At 35.9% G+C, this 20,280-nt stretch overlaps 1 protein-coding gene across 8 annotated transcripts in view; it reads left to right on the plus strand.

Annotated features, from left to right (window-relative positions):
• Window positions 1-20,280, plus strand: part of SLCO1A2 (solute carrier organic anion transporter family member 1A2) — a 114,072-nt gene that overhangs the window by 72,197 nt on the left and 21,595 nt on the right. For all 8 annotated transcript variants that reach the window (XM_060305982.1, XM_060305980.1, XM_060305985.1 and 5 more), the window contains 6 exons: window positions 2,222-2,368; window positions 5,020-5,118; window positions 5,685-5,903; window positions 8,441-8,605; window positions 9,933-10,128; window positions 14,371-14,536. In XM_060305982.1, coding sequence (XP_060161965.1) covers window positions 2,222-2,368; window positions 5,020-5,118; window positions 5,685-5,903; window positions 8,441-8,605; window positions 9,933-10,128; window positions 14,371-14,536 — 992 coding nt within the window. The remainder of the gene's footprint in view (window positions 1-2,221; window positions 2,369-5,019; window positions 5,119-5,684; window positions 5,904-8,440; window positions 8,606-9,932; window positions 10,129-14,370; window positions 14,537-20,280) is intronic.

Raw genomic sequence — 20,280 nt, forward strand, 5'->3', positions numbered from 1 at the left:
TTTTTGCCCAGTTGTCCCTCTTTACCAGAGACTACTTCCTAATCCAGCACGATAGTGTACAATAATGGTGTTTCTTCCAGGTTCTTGCAGTCCCAGGCACCAGCATACCTGCCTCTGCCCCTTCATGTGCTAAAGGACCTATATAATCTGGTGATACTTAGTCTACAGGTGACCCTGTTAATTTACCTCAGACCAGAACTTCTTTTCCTGTGATGGGCACATTTTCAGGCTGGATTCATATTAGTGGAAGTTACGGTGGTTCCTTAGGCTGGGAATTTCACCGCCAGCATGGGATAAGAGGGAATCAAAATAGTTCAAATGAGTATAAGAATAGCTGTCTCAGAAACTCTAAATCAAAGGAACCCCCTGGGGAAGCAAAAGAAAACAGTGACATCAGCAATAGCCCGCGTTCTCTCCTTGAGTTGGCTTTTGCCAAAGAATGACTCAGGTCCTGTTTCCTATTTTTCCTAATGTGCATTGTAGTAGATAAACAAAACCTTCCCAGCTGGGTGTCTCTCCAGGGAAATGTGTTGATTCCTTAATCACCTGATATTTTCAGTTTTGCCCTAGAGGAAACCTGGAGTTTGCCTATGATCTATAGACATAAACATTGTGCTCATCATAGATAAAAATATGAATACCCAGCAACGGAGACTATGATTTTCTGGACTGGGAATGACTGAGAGATAGCCTCACAAGAAATTTTGAGACTCAGCTGTGTTCAGAACCCTCACATCTGTGGGTGGCACAGTTTACTAATCATCGGGAAAATGCAAATCAAAAACCACAATGAGATATTATCTTACACCTGCCAGAATGGCTGTCCTTAAAAAGGTAACAAATAACAAATGTTGGTGAGGATGTAGAGAAAAGGGAACACTTGTACGCTGCTGATGGGAATCTAAGTTGGTGCAGCCACTATGAAAAACAGTGTGGAGGCTCCTCAAAAGATTAAAAATAGAACTACCACAGGATCTAGCAGTTCTACTCCTGGATATATATATATACATATCTGAAAAAACCAAAAACACTAGTTCAAAAAGATACATGCACCCCAATGTTCATAGTAGCATTATCTACAATAGCCAAGATATGGAAGCAACCTAAGTGTGATCAACAGATAAATGGATAAAGAAGACGTGGTGAATACATACACAGTGGAATATATTACTCAGCCGCAGAAAAGAATGAAATTTTGCCATTTGCAACAACATGGATGGACCGGGAGGGTATTGTGTTTAGTGAAATAAGTGAGAAAAAGAGAAATACTGTATGTTTTGACTTATATGTTGAATCTAAAAAATGAAACGAATAATATAAGAGAACAGAAACAGACTCATACGTGCAGAGAACAAACTAGTGATTACCAGTGGGGAGAAGGGTGGGAGGAGGGGGGGAAAACAGGAGGAGGGGATTAAGAGGTACAAACTACTAGGTATAAAATAAATAAAAGGATGTAATGTACAACACAGGGAATGTTGCCAATGTTTTATAATAACTTTATATGGAGTATAATCTATAAAAATATCAAATTACTATGTTGTACACATGAAACTAATATAGTATTGTAAGTCACTGTACTTCAATTTAAAAAGAAGTTATTTGGTGATCACAGTATACAGTGGGCTTTATAGAGAAAATGTGGTTACTACTCAGTTAAATATTTTTCATTTCTATAAAGTAATTAGAACTGTAGAGAATTCAAAACTCAGTGAGCCTCTTACATAAATCTTATAAATATAGTCTCAATTCTAGGGAGAGATATTTGTGTTTTTTCCTCTCCTCAGAGTTAGTATATATATTGGGTAGCACTTATAACAGCTAACTAAGTTTAGTAGTTGCTGGTAAACTAACTCTCTGGAGGGAAAAAAAAGCCTTGATTTTTAGTGTTTGTCAATTTCTGTGGTGTAAATACTCTCATCAAACTACCAGCATGTTATCACTAAATACTGAATTGGGAAGAGATGTATATACTCATCTCTCCCCAGCCAGTAGGAACTGGCTCCAGCGTACCACTTATTGTTGGCCATACGTAAGTACTCTGTCAGAAAGTGCAAAAGGGGTGTCCCAGTGAGTCATTGCTGGCATAGTACATTGTTGGCAAGGTGCCATGGTCACATAAGAACTGTGAAATGCTTACCTACCAAAAACTTAGAATTAAGTATTGCTAATATTTCACTACCAAAACACTAATGTAATGTCTTTTTTTCTTTTAATGCAGAATGTGTGAAGGAAGTTAAATCATTAATGTGGGTGTATGTACTAGTTGGAAATATTATACGTGGAATTGGTGAGACTCCCATCATGCCTTTGGGTATTTCCTACATAGAGGATTTTGCCAAATCTGAAAACTCTCCTTTATATATTGGTGAGTTGGAAAATCTGCCTTAGCCTCTTTTCAGGACAGTAAGCTCCTTGAGCATGGATATTAGTTATTTATTTGGATGCTTAGTGATGAACAGAATGATGAGCACAGTGCTTTGGCACAACTGGCCCTCATTTAAAGTTTGTTGAATGGAGAAATTATGGGCTGACTCCAAATAAGCCACTTTGCTAAACCTGCTTTTTACTATTGAAAATGCCATTAATCTAGTGCCCCTGGAGTTCTGTTTGACTCCTCCATTTGCTGGGCACTACTCTATACCCAATCTGTTAAGAGATTTAGCAATGTTTTCTCCAAAATGTCTCATGTTCAAAACCTTTCTCACTATTTTCATTACTTGTGTTTTTGTTCAGGTCTTCATCACTTCATGTATATGTTATTATAATTTCTATATTGGTCATTTTATCTGTAGTATTTATAATCAATTTCTTATAAAAATTCTTGCAGTATAATTTTTCTTAACTATTTTAAATATCTCTTTAATGTTGATGAAACATACTGATTCTATCTATTAAATATGAGCTCTTTACTTATTACTAGATCTGCACTCAGTTTATCTATTTAGTTTCCTATATAGTTTCTCTTTATCACAATTTCTTTATAATAGCCAGGCTGTTTCATATTTTTCACAAATATCTGTCTTCATAATTTTGGTAATGTTTCCTGAAAATTCATTTTCTAAAATCTATCAGTATCTCCCACAATAGGCAACTTAAGATCCACCTTGTATGTTGTCTTACAATCTCCTGAATATTCTTAATTTATTATGCATAACTTGCTTATATTCCTTAGTTACTCCATCTGTTGTTGGTTATAAAATCATAACTTTGAGTACAGAGACGTTTTTGTGTTAAAGTAGAAATATCTTTTTAAAACCAGAAAAGTCAAAGTGGGTGAGAGAAGATAGTAACAGAGCTACATGTAATGAGGAGATTAAAATATTTAGGAATGATTATCCCAAGCAACTTTGGGTGATTTTGATGACTCACTGATTTTGCAATAATCTTTTTCAGTGTTTTTCTATTCAGTCTTTGAAATCCATTCACATGCTTATATTGAAAGATTACAGAATGCTCACCTGCAATAAATTAGCAAACACCTTGTTAAAATATGTGTTTCTTTTTTCAACAAATATTAGGGTATATAACACATAGAAACAATGGATAATCTCTACATGTATTAAGATGAATAAGACATTGTCCATATAAAGTTTAGTATATAAATAACTACATAATTATATATCAATAAAATCTGATAAATATGTGTATAATTAAATTTGAAAATCAAAGTAATAATTATTAATTAATAATCCGTGTATAATTAAATAATTATAAGTCAATTAACTATACATCAAGAAAACAATTCCATGTATGGCTCTGGAGTTTAGGAGAGAACATAAAAGCTGGACATGAAATTTAAGAATCATCTATACAGAGACAAAAAATAAAATCAAGAGGGAGAAATGAGGTTGCCATAGGAGGTCAGATGCTACATAGTGAGGAGCCCTAGGATAAAATACTAGGGAATACTTCTACTTAAGTGAATAGAGTAAGAGGAAGAAAACTCAAAGAAGGGGTAGTCATAAGGTACAAGACTAAGACAATAAATGAATGTATAGTTTTGTATCAAGTGATACATTTGGGAGTGAAGCTTTCCTGAGGAATATGCCACAAGATATTTATCATAACATAGCATTTCTTTAAAAATCCTCCAAAAATATGACTGTGGAAGGCAACAAAAGAATTTTGCTCTATACTGTGACTTTCTTAATAGTAAGATCCCAGCTGTAATACTGAAGGAACCATAGAATCAAAATATCCACCCATGATACAGTAGTGATAATTCTATTCCAATACCGGACACAGTAATAGTTTACTCACAAGACACAACAAAACTCACCGAAAAAGGCCATCACTTTAACCAGTCTCTAATACCACAAGAGAAAATGGCTTTGAATCATAATAGGGACAGTCCCACTAATCTCATCTTTTTTTTTTTTTTTTGCGGTACGCGGGCCTCTCACTGTTGTGGCCTCTCCCGTTGTGGAGCACAGGCTCCGGACGTGCAGGCTCAGCGACCATGGCTCACGGGCCCAGCCGCTCCGCGGCATGTGGGATCTTCCCGGACCGGGGCACGAACCCGTGTCCCCTGCATCGGCAGGCGGACTCTCAACCACTGCGCCACCAGGGAAGCCCCATAGAATTTAAAGGTTCCCATTTCCTTAGTTTTATTTCAAAATTATTATTAAGGAATGAAGTCATACATACACACTGATAATTTTAAGTAAGTTAGTCTTTCATAAGAGAAAAGGAATATTTTCATCTTCGAGAAGGGCGTTTGCACACAATATGGTCACCCAGCTGCAGCCAGTCTCTTCTAGCTGCAGATCTTTACCTGTAACCGCGTGTGAAAGAGAATTTGGAGGCTTAGAGAAAGTGGCTTCAAATTAGGAGGCTCCTGTTTCAACATTTAAACAAACATCCTTGTTACTTATACATACACCAAGTTTAATTTTCCTACAGATTGAACACATAAGGCAAAAATATCTAAGGTAAAAACAATTCAACCTTCAGACTCTTCATGGGATTAGAACTCTTTATGTGGGTGTATAACTTTATATTTTCCTTTATTTTTAGGGTTTATAGAAACAGGAGCTATCATTGGTCCTTTGATTGGACTTTCGTTAGCGTCATTCTGTGCAAATGTTTATGTTGACACTGGATCGGTGAACACAGGTAACTCCATAAAATCTATTTATACAGTGTCTAAAGTACACAAAGCATCATCAGGTATGTTACCACATTTAATTGTTACTTTATCTGACCCTCAGTTAGATAGAATCTCCACTTTCCAGGTGACCAAATTGAAGTTGAGGAGTTTAAATAATTTTCAATATTTCAAACCAGTGAGGAGAGCAAGATACAGTGCTGATCTTCTGACTCAAAATCCAGTGCTCTTTCTACTGCACTAATCATATTTCTTGTTTTCAAAAGATTTAAGCACATAGGTTTGAATTCTTTTTAAATCAAGCAATCATTTGAGGATAATGAAATAGAATTTGTAGCTCTTTAATATGTACCTATTTATAAATTCCTTACATGATAGGACAGATAGTCAAACGAGCTTATTGCTAGACAGTATTGTAACACCACATATTTTCAGACAAGTTTTATCAATGTCTGAATTATATGCAATTTCTGTACTTGGATAGAACCTGACAATTATAATTGTAATAATTTTCTATAGTTCATAAAGGAAATGATGACTCAAGCTAATAAAAATTGTGTGTATCTCTTTACAGATGATCTGACCATAACTCCCATTGATACTCGTTGGGTTGGTGCATGGTGGTTTGGCTTTTTGGTTTGTGCAGGGGTGAATGTGCTTACTGCCATTCCTTTTTTCGTTTTGCCCAAAACGCTTCCAAAGGAAGGACTAGAGGATATTGCTGAGACCATTAAAAATGACAAAGAAGAGAAACAAAGCGAAGTCAGGAAGAAAAGCGTTGGAATCACTAAAGGCAAATACAAACATTTTATATTTTACAATTTACTTTTTATTTTCTATAGTCATGTCTGTATCTTAGTCTATTACAATATGCTAGGCTGAGTTAAAACAATTTGTCACTGACAGTCAGCAGTCAATAATGTCTAGCTGTGCTACTACAATAATGTTTTCCCATGCTACCACATGGGAGTGAATGATATAGTTTAGAACCTGACTTAGATCAGCATTTATATGAAATTTTATGTCAATCTGGGTACTCAATAAATAAATAAATAAATTAGGTCCCATCTGCCTTAAAAAATCTATTTTACAGAGAGCATAGGTCTAATTAAAAATGAAACTCAAACCAAGAACAAAAGGAGGAAAAAATATACGCTAATCCAAATAAGTACCATATAGGTCTGAAACCAAAAGTATTAGCTGAGCTGTGAGCTTCTTGGAAGTTAAGGCAGAAAAGAAAAAAGGCACCTCAATTATAGGTCATATAATTATCTATATTTGAGAGTGGAAAGGATAACAATTCTTAAAGAGAAATTGTTGCCCGAGTAACAAGTTGTAAAAAAAAGAAAAAATTATATGATGTACAATACAGGTAATATTGAGTCACATAGTTGTTTTCCAGCAAATTCAGGAGCATATTTCATGTAACAGGTTTTTTTTTTTTTTGGTATAGATCCTCAATAAAAGCTCAAAGCATAATTTACAGAAGGCGTATCTATGGGAAACTAAGTAAGATAATCTATGTATAGTATTCAGGAATACTGGTTCTCAAACTTGGCCACATATTGGAATCACCTACGGAATTTTGCATGGAAAAATTTTGTAGTATTACCCAGAGGTCTGATTTAATTAGTATAAGGTATGGCCTGGGCTTTGGAATTCTTAAAGAGTGTCCATTTGGAAGGTGGTGGGGGGCTTAGTTTCCTTACCTCAAAGATAGGGATAAAATACTATTTATTATTATAAAGTTGTTGGGCGAAGGTAAAAGGAGTTCTGACACATATTACTATTATTACTGCTTACTAGTATTATTATTGTTGATGTTGCCACTTCTACTGTCACCCGTAAATTATAATATCAATTTGCACAGAATTTTTAGCAGTTACAAATTCACTTAAACCACAATTGAACATAATTTAATACTTCTCATATCATTAGGAGCCAATTCAGAATCTTACAAATTCTCAGAGTCCTTACGATTATATTCACAACACTTGTCAAAGGGCCGGTATGGACAGGTAGGGAATTTTAACACAGAATATCATTTATAGTCTGCAAGATAAACTAGGAAAGGGCTTAACTTAGTATATGACATCTAGAAAAGAAATTGAAACTACTGAGACTCATCTATTAGGACAGTATGTCAACAAACATGTGTGACTTCAAAAGCTCCAAAGAGCTGTGAACACAAGTCACTTCTCTGCCATGTACTTTATTCATAAATATGAATTCTGCAACTAGAATTCATTTCTTTGCATTAAACTATGCTTCCTCCTCTTCCAAGTTGTTTACTGATTGATACTTTGCTAGATTGGATTTTAGGCTGTTTATTAAGCAAACCAGGATAATACACAATAAGTAAGGAAATCAAGGCAGACAACATGAAGATAGGAAAAGTGAAAAGAAACTATAAGTGAGACTTTGACCCAAAATGGAGACAGTGTGACCTAGAACATTTGCTAGAGCTGGCCACAAATTTGGCTCTGAGCTTTGTCTGTCCACACAAACAGGAAAACATTCGGTTAACTCATTCACATGGTCTTTAATATATAGCAAATGAATCAGGATCTCAGGGAGCGAGACCTGGGGGTTGGTATTTTAAAAGACTGTGAACCGTTAGAAGCAAAGAAATGCCTAGTACTTGAGAAAATTTATATGTCATGAATTTCCACATCTAACTACATTTTAAATGTTCAGGAATGATTAATCAATATGTGAGTGTGAACTCCTTTATCAAATTGTTTTCCTTCCTGGCTTTAGAGGACAGAACAGGAGAACAAGCATCTTTCATTCTAGATGATCTCTAGAGAAGAGAGGATATTAGTACAAGTAAAAGAGAAGGATAGGGCTTCCCTGGTGGCGCAGTGGTTGAGAGTCTGCCTGCCAAAGCTGGGGATACGGGTTCGTGCCCCCGGTCTGGGAAGATCCCACGTGCCGCGGAGCGGCTGGGCCCGTGAGCCACGGCCGCTGAGCCTGCGCGTCCGGAGCCTGTGCTCTGCAACGGGAGAAGATGAGAAAGAAATGGTGTGAACTCGGACAATATTTTTGTCATGTAATAGTTATACTTTTTCCTTAAGACATGTTAGTAACTTAGTGAAGGTAAAACGACTGTGTTCTGATCCCTTCCCACTCAGCTGCCTCACTGTCTTGCAGAAGCTACCAAAACAATGATACAATTTTAGCTTTCAAGGGGCAAAAAGAATCAAGAAACACAAGTGCATTATAAAACAGGAAAACATACTTTAGAGGGGAGGTTGATGTTTCAGAAAAAGTCAGTCATAAAATGCAAAGCCAAGTTTGTATGACACTGTTGTCATCCTTTCCTTTCAGATTTTTTACCATTCATGAAAAGTCTTTTGTGCAACCCAGTTTACATGCTTTTCATACTAATAAGTGTGCTGCAATTCAACGCATTTGTCAATATGATCTCCTTCATGCCTAAATATCTGGAACAGCACTATGGAAAATCAGCTTCAGATGCAATCTTTCTCATTGGTATGTTTGTTCTTCTCTGCAATTGTAGCCTACCTTTTTTCCCATGAAATGGTGAACAGTGTGATGATGGGTCTAGGAAACTCCTCAATTGAAATCTGTTAGGATATTTTTGCCTCTGGTAATATCCCCCCGTCTGCTCTCCAGGGAAATCAAGAGAGGGTAAGGAAGGGAAGAAGCCAGAAAATCCTGGTTTTCTTCTTTCTTTTGCTCTTTTTGTAGTCAGAATGCAAATCTGAAATATTTGTGGAAAGTTCAGGGAATGTACAAGTTAGATACAATTTTCAGATTGGTAATTCATTTATGTAAAAAGGCAGACAGAGTTAACGCATCAGGAATTTTGTTTCACATCCAGGTTTTACTTTTTTGGCTCCAATTCATGAATTCCGTGGTTTCTAATTTAGTTCCCTGGCTCCCCTGGTGTTTTGAGATGTCTCTGCAGCCCATACATTCTGATTTTCCTGCAACCACACTAACCTCGGTGGTTCTACTCCACCCTGAGTTTCTCCTGGGATCTTTTTTACTGTTTTGAAAAGAGAATTTCCAGATTACATGTACCCACATCACCTAGAGTGTTTGTTAAAAGTTCAGATACCTGGGACCCATCTCAAATATACTAAATTAGACTCTCTGGAATGGGACTTGAGAATGGATATTAAACAAGCTCTCCCAAGAGTGTGATTCAGTGAACAGACCCTGGCACTGTAAGGACGAAACCTAGGGCTGTCTTTTCCCTTTTTTGGGGGGGAGGACTGGGGGAGGGAGAGTGCTAGTCAGTAGCAGCAAGACATGAAATGTAAAGATACTTGACAATCACAGGCTCAGCAAAGTACCTCTAAAATACCTTGAGCTGAGTCAAATTCTTAACAATCAGAGTGGGAATAAAAAGCTGCAGAATCATACAAATCATTCTATGTATGATTATATAATACTGTATATGTTATATACAAATCATTATATATATAAAATCCCACCCGAAAGAATGGAAAGCAATAAATGACTGGTCGACTTTGACTTGTCACTTCTACCTAGATCCTAAGAAAAGAGATATAGACCATGATCTCTGCATACAAGAAATTTACAACTTACTGCTATTAATTAAATGAATGACAATGGTAACAGTCTTCCAAAATATATTTCAATGTTGTGGGGCATTTAAAAATCTCTCTGTATGTAATACATAACTAAGTGGGGATAAATTTAAATTAGGCTTCTTCACTATGAGTTGGACCTAAATGGTTTTTTATGTGAGACATATTAGATAAATGTGTTATCATATTTTTTCCTTTGCTAAGTCACTTTGTACATAATATTTTACTTGCATTTATAGGTATTTATAACTTACCTCCAATATGCATTGGATATATAGTTGGTGGTTTAATTATGAAGAAGTTCAAGATTACTGTCATACAAGCTGCCCACATAGGATGTTGGTTATCTTTAATTGAGTACCTTCTCTATTTTTTGTGTTTTCTCATGATCTGTGATAATTCTTCAGTTGCTGGCATAACCACCTCTTATGAAGGGTATGTTGTTTTCTAATGAATGTCATACTCTGTCAAAAGTTAATAACATTTTCTACGGTGATTACTCATGACCAGATTATTTGCTAATTGGAGTTAATGGCAGGAATTTGTGGTCTTTCTCCATCTTATTAAAGAGGTTGGGAATATATCACAGAGTTAGTGAGCTTATGATTGCGTGTGTGTGTGTGTGTGTGTGTGTGTGTGTGTTTGTCTTTGTGATATCCTAGTAGATAGTAAAATGAATATCACAGAAACTAGTTATGGTTTTAGGTTGTATTAGGATGTGTTATTCATACATTTTATACAACCATAAATAGGTAAAATTAAGAGTTGACTATACAGTCTCAATCACCTTTATATGGTTCCATGATGGGCTTAAATTTAATGTAACTGAATCCTAATACATGATATATCGATGCTTATATAAATTTATATATTTTATTTGTATAGGTATATCTATATTGTTGAATGGTTTTAGATTTGCATTTTGAGGGTTACCTGGGTTCACAGGAAGGTTTTGCATAGTGATATGAATTTTTAAAAGTAATTTGTAGGACATATCTAGATAATGGAGTGATTAGCTGAAATGAAGAGCATCCTAAAATGATCCCTTTAAAATTACCAAGGACTATACAATTGGAATAATATTAAATATATAATCATCAAAGTAATTTTATATATTATCTTATTTGAGTCTTGCAAATTCCATTTAAGATAGCTGTTGTTATTTCCATTTTACAGATGAAGAATTGAGATTCAGAGAGATTAAATGACAAAGGGGGTCATGGAAAACCTCTTCAACTCCATCAATATATAAAAATAGAATTTAAAATTGGTAAAATCTTAAAGATTATCTCCATCTCCAATTATCCTGATTCCCAGAGCAAATATGTAAAAAGGCATAATCTAGTCATGAGTCAGGACTTTAATTCAGTTTCTAGACTCCCATGCTAGCGTTCTTTTCATCATATTACATTGAACATAAGAAAAGTAATCTTGTTAGACCTTTAGATCTGTTTTTAAATCGAAGTATAGTTGATTTACAATGTGTTAGTTTCAGGTGTACAGCAAAGTGATTCAGTTACACACACATATATAAATATATATATATATATATTTCTTTTTCAGATTCTTTTCCATTATAGGTTATTACAAGATATTGAATATAATTCCCTGTGCTATACAGTAGTTCTTGTTTATTTTATATAAACTATTCATTTTTTATACAATTCTATTTATTTTTTTATAGTGTATATCTGTTAATCTCAAACTCCTAATTTATCCCTCCCTTCTTTCCACTTTGGTAACCATAAATTTGTTTTCTTCATCTGTGAGTCTGTTTCTGTTTTGTAAATAAGTTCATTTGTATCATTTTGTTTAGATTCCACCTAAGTGATATCATATGATATTTGTCTTTCTCTGTGTTAGACCCTTTTAAAAAAAACTCTTTTTCCCTGGTTTTATTGAGATATAATCGACAAAAAACATCATGTAGGTTTAAGGTGTATAATCTGATGATTTGATACATTATATATTGCAAAATGATTATCACAATAAGGTTAGTTAACACATCCATCACCTCACATATTTACAGTTTTGTGTGTGTGTATGGTAACTTTTAAGATCTACTCTCTTGGGAACTTTAAAACATACAGTATTGTTAAGCATAGTCACTAGGATGTACATCGTATCCCCAGAACTTATTCACCTTGTCTCTGCAAGCTTGTCCCTTTGACCACCTTTCCCCATTCCTTTTCCTACCTCGCAGCAACCACCAATCTACTGTTTCCATGAATTCAGTTTTTTTAGACTCCACAAATAAGTGAGATCATATAGCATTTTTCTTTCTCTTTCTGACTTACTTCACTTTGCATAAAGCCCTCAAGCCTCATCCATATTGTTGCAAATGACAGGATTTCCTTCTTTTTCTACGGTGGGTGATATTCCATTTTGTGTGTGTGTGTGTGTGTGTGTATACATATACCACATTTTCTTTATCCATTCATCTGTCAATGCACACATAGGTTATTTCCATGTCTTGGTTATTATTATGAATAATGCTTCAATGAACACAGGAATAGAGATATCTCTTCAATCGTCTATTTTCATTCCTTTGGATAAATACCCAGAAGTGGAATTACTGGATCATATGGTAGTTCTGTTTTTAATTTCTTGAGGACACTCCATACTGTTTTCCACAGTGGCTCTATCAATTTACATTCCCACCAAAGGTGCACAAGGTTTCCCTTTTCTCTGCATTCTTGCCAGCATTTGTTATCTCTTTCCTTTTGATAACAGACATCCCCTTAAACATCCTAATAGGTGTAAGGTGATATCTCATTGTGGTTTTGATCTGCATTTCCCTGATAATTAGTGATGTTGAGCACCTTTTCATTTACCTGTTTGGCTGTTTGTATGTCTTCTTTGGAAAAAATGTCTATTCAGGTCCTCTGCCTGAATTTCTAAATTAGATCATTTGGTTTTTGTTATTGAGTTTTATAAGTTCTTTATATTTTGGAAATTAACCTCTTATCAGATATATGATTTGCAACTATTTTCTCCCATTTCATAGGTTGCCTTTTCATTTCGTTGATGGTTTCACTTTCTGTGCAGCAGCTTTTTTGTTTGATGTCATCCCACTCATTTATTTTTCCTTTTGTTACTTGTGCTTTTGTTGTCAAATCCAAAAAACTCATTGCCAATACTGGAGTCAAGGAGCTTACCCTTTATGTTTTCTTCTAGGAGTTTCATGGTTTCTGGTCTTAAATTTAAATCTTAATCAATTTGAGTTGATTTTTGTGTATGGTGTAAGATAAGGATCCAGTTTCATTCTTCTGCATGTGGCTGTCTGGTTTTCCCACCACCATTTATGAAGAGACTTTCCCAACCCTATTGTATATATTCCTGGCTCCTTTGTTGTAAATTAATTGACATACATGCATAGGTTTTTTTCTGGGCTTTCTATTCTGTTCCATTGATCTATGTGACTGTTTTTATGCCAATACCATACTCTTTTAATTACAATAGCTTTGTAATATGGTTTGAAATGAGGAAGTGTGATATTTACACCTTCAGTCTTTTTTCTCAAGATTCCTTTGACTATTCAGGGTCTTTGTGGCTGTAGGATGGGCTCTGTGGCTGCCCAGGCTCTCTGGCCAGGCATTCTGGATGGGTAGGACTGGAGGCTATACTTAGCAGTTGGGTGGATCTCCATGGCCAGGGTGGTGCATTGACTGGGAACCCAAACCAGGCAGAACTGCCAACCGAGCTCTCTGGCCAGATGGGGTCACCACTCAGCTCTGCAGATGGGCAGAGGCACTAGCTGGGATCCCTGCTTGGGCACTGCTGCAAGCAGGAATTCAGTTTACCAAGATCTGACTGCTGGTTGCTGTAAGTCCTTCTCCCCTCTCCTTCTCCAGTGGTCAAACCCCCCAGATTCTCCCAGTGATCCCCTGTGGAAAGATCTGAGTGGGCCTCCTGGAAAGCATTCAACAATCTGGGGGCACTGGGCTTTCTTTTCCCACTGGAGAAACCATAGGCTTAGGGGGACTGTCTTGATGTGGTGTTGTGCTAGCCAGGGGGAGGGGCAATCTGCTCAGAGTGTTATTGCTCCTGTTATCCTTCTAAGGTCATCCTTCTCAGTCTCTGTGGCTCAGGAGGTGCTTCAACCTCACAACTGTGTTCTGGGATTTTCACAGTGGTGCCTTGTTTATGGATAGCTGCTAATTGGTCTTCTTGATGATCACCGAACACTTTTTATACTAGAAGAATATATTTGTCTACTCAAGTAGTTGTTTCTGGAGCTAAGTGTATTATATACATTATAAATTGCACTTACAGACTTTGCTCTTACAGATTTTGAGCCCTTGAGATTGTTTTTATAAAATATGATCTCTCTTGTTATTTTCCACCATGTGGACCAACACTGGGATTTGTTCATCTTCATTTTTGAGTTCTAATTAATACCTGGAAAAATACTTCCTGTGTAGTAGGTGTTCAGGTAATGCTTGTTTATTGGCTTTTGTTTACCTGAAAGAAATCATTGAAAAACTGGCTGTGGTCACCAAAGTAAGGTGTATTTTCTTGCAGAGTTATAGTATCCAAGCCATACATTGACAGTGGGAAGATTTATGCTTCTATTTTGGGAAGTAGAAGAAATATAATTGGGAACTGAGCTGAAAAGAAAAAGAAAATGCTCTAATATTCTTTCAATATCCATGGCATTATTTTAAATCATTTCAGAGTGCAACAAGATTTACATGTGGGAAATGGCATCCTTGCTGACTGCAACATGGATTGTAACTGTCCAACTAAAATATGGGACCCTGTATGTGGAAACGATGGTTTGTCATACATGTCAGCTTGTCTTGCAGGTTGTGAGACATCCTCTGGAACAGGAATAAACATGGTAACACATCTTATTGGCCTTTTATACAGAACTTTTGTTTTATGCACTGCATTGGCACATTCCAACTATGAACTGGGTCCATATTTGACAAAAGTAAAATTAAAGTCTTTCCTCAAAACAAAATTATAATTTTTTTGTGGAAAAAATAAGTTAATTTCTATGTGCTCACTTAATTTATCTTTTACTTCCTAGATCTTATTTGAATTCTTCTGCATGTCTGAGCTCTGATCTTTAATTCCATAACACATGACATTATTACTTAATGTCATTTAAAAATACTCTAGACTGAAAAAAAAATACTCTAGACTGAGATAAAGTAGGCAGTTTTGCTCTCAATTATCCAGTCAATCTCTTTGTTGGGTTTTTTTTCTTTTTTCCTGTGTATATGTACACATGTACTTTCTGTGTTTTTACATCGTGACAGCTTTTTAAGAAGATAGAATTGGGCATGTTTTCTTGCCTAAAAAATGTCACTTGTAATGTTGGTTGGTGATCAAAATAAAATACAAATTTTGATTTTTAAATTTTATTGCTGGGTCAAAACATATACAAAATTCTAACGTTTATAATTGTTATTTATTCATTTATTTAAAACATCTTTATTGGAGTATAATTGCTTTACAATGGTGTGTTAGTTTCTGCTTTATAACAAAGTGAATCAGTTATACATATACGTATGTCCCCATATCTCTTCCCTCTTGCGTCTCCCTCCCTCCCACCCTCCCTATCCCACCCCTCTAGGTGGTCACAAAGCACCAAGCTGATCTTCCTGTGCTATGCGGCTGCTTCTCACTAGCTATCTATTTTACATTTGGTAGTCTATGTACGTCCATGCCACTCTCTCACTTTGTCCCAGCTTACCCTTCCCCCTCCCCATATCCTCAAGACCATTCTCTACTAGGTCTGTGTCTTTATTCCCGTCTTGCCCATAGGTTCTTCAGGACCATTTTTTTCTTTATTTCATATATATGTGTTAGTGTACGGTATTTGTTTTTCTCTTTCTGACTTACTTCACTCTGTATGACAGACTCTTAAGTCCATCCACCTCACTACAGATAACTCAATATCGTTTCTTTTTATGGCTGAGTAATATTCCATTGTATATATGTGCCACATCTTCTTTATCCATTCATCTGTTGATGGAAACTTAGGTTGCTTCCATGTCATGGCTATTGTAAATAGAGCTGCAATGAACATTTTGGTACATGACTCTTTTTGAATTATGGTTTTCTCAGGGTATATGCCCAATAGTGGGATTGCTGGGTCGAATGGTAGTTGTATTTTTAGTCTTTTAAGGAACCTCCATACTGTACTCCATAGTGGCTGTATCAATTTACATTCCCATCAACAGTGCAAGAGGGTTCCATTTCCTCCACACCCTCTCCAGCATTTATTGTTTCTAGATTTTTTGATGATGGCCATTCTGACTGGTGTGAGATGATATCTCATTGTAGTTTTGATTTGCATTTCTCTAATGATTAATGATGTTGAGCATTCTTTCATGTCTTTGTGGCAATCTGTATATCTTCTTTGGAGAAATGTCTATTTAGGTCTTCTGCTGATTTCTGATTTGGGTTGTTTGTTTCTTTGATATTGAGCTGCATGAGCTGCTTGTAAATTTTGGAGATTAATCCTTTGTCACTTGCTTCATTTGCAAATATTTTCTCCCATTCTGAGGGTTGTCTTTTCGTCTTGTGTATGGTTTCCTTTGCTGTGCTAAAGCTTGTAAGTTTCATTATGTCCCATTTGTTTATTTTTGTTTTTATTTCCATTTCTCTAGGAGGTGGGTCAAAAAGGATCTTGCTGTGATTTATGTCATAGAGTGTTCTGCCTATGCTTTCCTCTAAGATTTGATAATGTTTGGCCTTATATTTAGGTCTTTAATCCATTTTGAGTTTATTATTGTGTATGGTGTTAGGGAGTGTTCTAATTTCATTCTTTTACATGTAGCTGTCCAGTTATCCCAGCACCACTTATTGAAGAGGCTGTCTTTTCTCCACTGTATATTCTTGCCTCCTTTATCAAAGATAAGGTGACCATATGTGCGTGGGTTTATCTTTGGGCTTTCTATCCTGTTCCACTGATCTATATTTCTGTTTTTGTGCCACTACAATATTGTCTTGATTACTGTAGCTTTGTAGTATAGTCTGAAGTCAGGGAGCCTGATTCCTCCAGCTCCTTTTTTCTTTCTCAAGATTGCTTTGTTTATTCGGAGATTTTTGTGTTTCCAAACAAATTGTGAAATGTTTTGTTCTGTGAAAAATGCCAGTGGTAGTTTCATAGGGATTGCATTGAATCTGTAGATTGCTTTGGGTAGTATAGTCATTTTCACAATGTTGATTCTTCCAATCCAAGAACATGGTATATCGCTCCATCTATTTGTATCATCTTTAATTTCTTTCATCAGTGTCTTATAATTTTCTGCATACAGGTCTCTTGTCTCCTTAGGTAGGTTTATTCCTAGATATTTTATTCTTTTCATTGCAGTGGTAAATGGGAGTGTTTTCTTAATTTCACTTTCAGATTTTTCATCATTAGTGTATAGGAATGCAAGAGATTTCTGTGCATTAATTTTGTATCCTGCTACTTTACCAAAAATGCTGGTAGGAATCTCTATGTATAGTATCATGTCATCTGCAAACAGTGACAGCTTTACTTCTTCTTTTCTGATTTGGATTCCTTTTATTTCTTTCTCTTCTCTGATTGCTGTGGCTAAAACTTCCAAAACTATGTTGAATAATAGCGGTGAGAGTGGCAACCTTGTCTTGTTCCTGATCTTAGTGGAAATGCTTTCAGTTTTTCACCATTGAGGACGATGTTGGCTGTGGGTTTGTCATATATGGCCTTTATTATGTTGAGGAAAGTTCCCTCTGTGCCTACTTTCTGGAGGGTTTTTATCATAAATTGGTGTTGACTTTTGTTGAAAGCTTTCTCTGTATCGATTGAGATGATCATATGGTTTTCCTCCTTCAGTTTGTTAATATGGTGTATCACATTGATTGATTTGCATATATTGAAGAATCCTTGCATTCCTGGGATAAACCCCACTTGATCATGGTATGTGATCCTTTTAATGTGCTGCTGGATTCTGTTTGCTAGTATTTTGTTGAGGATTTTTGCATCTATGTTCACCAGTGATATTGGCCTGTAGTTTTCTTTCTTTGGGACATCTTTGTCTGGTTTTGGTATCAGGGTGATGGTGGCCTCGTAGAATGAGTTTGGGAGTGTTCCTCCCTCTGCTATGTTTTGGAAGAGTTTGAGAAGGATAGGTGTTAACTCTTCTGTAAATGTTTGATAGAATTCGCCTGTGAAGCCATCTGGTCCTGGGCTTTTGTTTGTTGGAAGAATTTTAATCACAGTTTCAATTTCAGTGCTTGTGATTGGTCTGTTCATATTTCCAATTCTTCCTGGTTCAGTCTCGGAAGGTTGTGCATTTCTAAGAATTTGTCCATTTCTTCCAGGTTATCCATTTTATTGGCATATAGTTGCTTGTAGTAATCTCTCATGATCCTTTGCATTTCTGCAGTGTCAGTTGTTACTTCTCCTCTTTCATTTATAATTCTATTGAGTCTTCTCCTTTTTTTCCATGATGAGTCTCACTAATGGTTTATCTATTTTGTTTATCTTCTCAAAGAACCAGCTTTTAGTTTTATTGATCTTTGCTATTGTTTCCTTCATTTCTTTTTCATTTATTTCTGATCTGATCTTTATGATTTCTTTCCTTCTGCTAACTTTGGGTATTTTTTGTTCTTCTTTCTCTAATTGCTTTAGGTGTAAGGTTAGGTTGTTTATTTGAGATGTTTCTTGTTTCTTAAGGTAGGATTGTATTGCTATAAACTTCCCTCTTAGAACTGCTTTTGCTGCATCCCATAGGTTTTGGGCCATTGTGTTTTCATTATCATTTGTTTCTAGGTATTTTTTGATTTCCTTGTTGATTTCTTCAGTGATCTCTTGGTTATTAAGTAGTGTATTGTTTAGCCTCCATGTGTTTGTATTTTTTACAGATTTTTTCCTGTAATTGATATCTAGTCTCATAGCTTTGTGGTCAGAAAAGATACTTGACACGATTTCAATTGCCTTAAATTTACCAAGGCTTGATTTGTGACCCAAGATATGATCTATCCTGCAGAATGTTCCATGAGCACTTGAGAAGAATGTGTATTTTGTTGTTTTTGGATGGAATGTCCTATAAATATCAATTATCTCCATCTTGTTTAATGTATCATTTAAACCTTGTGTTTCCTTATTCATTTTCATTTTGTATGATCTGTCCATTGGTGCAAGTGGGGTGTTAAAGACCCCTGCTATGATTGTGTTACTGTCAATTTCCCCTTTCATGGCTGTTAGCATTTGCCTTATGTATTGAGGTGCTCCTATTTTGGGTGCATAAATATTTACAATTGTTATATCTTCTTCTTGGATTGATCCCTTGATCATTATGTAGTGTCCTTCTTTGTCTCTTGTAATAGTGTTTATTTTAATGTCTATTTTGTCTGATATGAGAATTGCTACTCCAGCTTTCTTTTGATTTCCATTTGCATGGAATATCTTTTTCCATCCCCTTACTTTCAGTCTGTATGTTTCCCTAGGTCTGAAGTGGGTCTCTTGTAGACAGCATATATACAGGTCTTGTTTTTGTATCCATTCAGCCAGTCTGTGTCTTTTGGTTGGAGCATTTAATCCATTTACATTTAAGTTAATTATCGATATGTATGTTCCTATTCCCATTTTCTTAATTGTTTTGGGTTTGTTATTGTAGGTCTTTTGTGTCTGTCCCCAGCAGCTAAAGTTTGTTCAGTGGGTTGTGTAGGGTTCCTGGTGGAGGGGAATAGTGCCTGTGTTCTGGTGGATGAGGCTGGATCTTGTCTTTCTGATGGGCAGGTCCACGTCTGGTGTGTGTTTTGGGGTGTCTGTGGCCTTATGATTTTAGGCAGCCTCTCTGCTAATGGATGGGGTTGTGTTCCTGTCCTGCTAGTTGTTTGGCATAGGGTGTACAGCACTGTAGCTTGCTGGTTGTTCAGTGAAGCTGGGTCTTTGCGTTGACATGGAGATTTCCTGGAGATTTTCACCGTTTGATATTTCTTAGAGCTGGGAGGTCTCTTGTGGACCAGTGTCCTGAACTTGGCACTCCTACCTCAGAGGCACAGCCCTGACACCTGGCTGGAGCACCAGGATCCTGTCATCCACACAGCTCAGAATAAATGGGAGAAAAAAATAGAAAGAAAGAAAGTAGAAGATAAAATAAAATAAAGTAACATAAAATAAAATAAAGTTATTTAAATAAAAAATACTTATTAAAAAAAGTTTTTAAGTCATAAAAAGTAAAAAAAAAAAGAAAGAAAGAAGAGAGCAACCAAACCAAAAACCAAATACACCAATGATAACAAGTGCTAAAAACCATACTTAAAAAAAAAAAAACAAAAAACGAACAGACAGAACCATAGGACAAATGGTAAAATCAAAGCTATAGAGACAAAATCACACACCGAAGCATACACATACACACTCAACAAAATAGAAAAAGGGTTAAATATATATATATATGTATATATATATATATATACATATATATATATATATATATCGTTGCTCCCAAGGTCCACCTCCTCAATTTTGGGATGATTCATTGTCTATTCATGTATTCCACAGAGGCAGGTACATCAAGTTGATTGTGGCGCTTTAATCCGCTGCATCTGAGGCTGCTGGGAGAGATTTCCCTTTCTCTTCTTTGTTCGCACAGCTCA

Source organism: Globicephala melas, chromosome 10 (genome assembly GCF_963455315.2).
Source record: "Globicephala melas chromosome 10, mGloMel1.2, whole genome shotgun sequence".
NCBI classification, from domain to species: Eukaryota; Metazoa; Chordata; class Mammalia; order Artiodactyla; family Delphinidae; genus Globicephala; species Globicephala melas.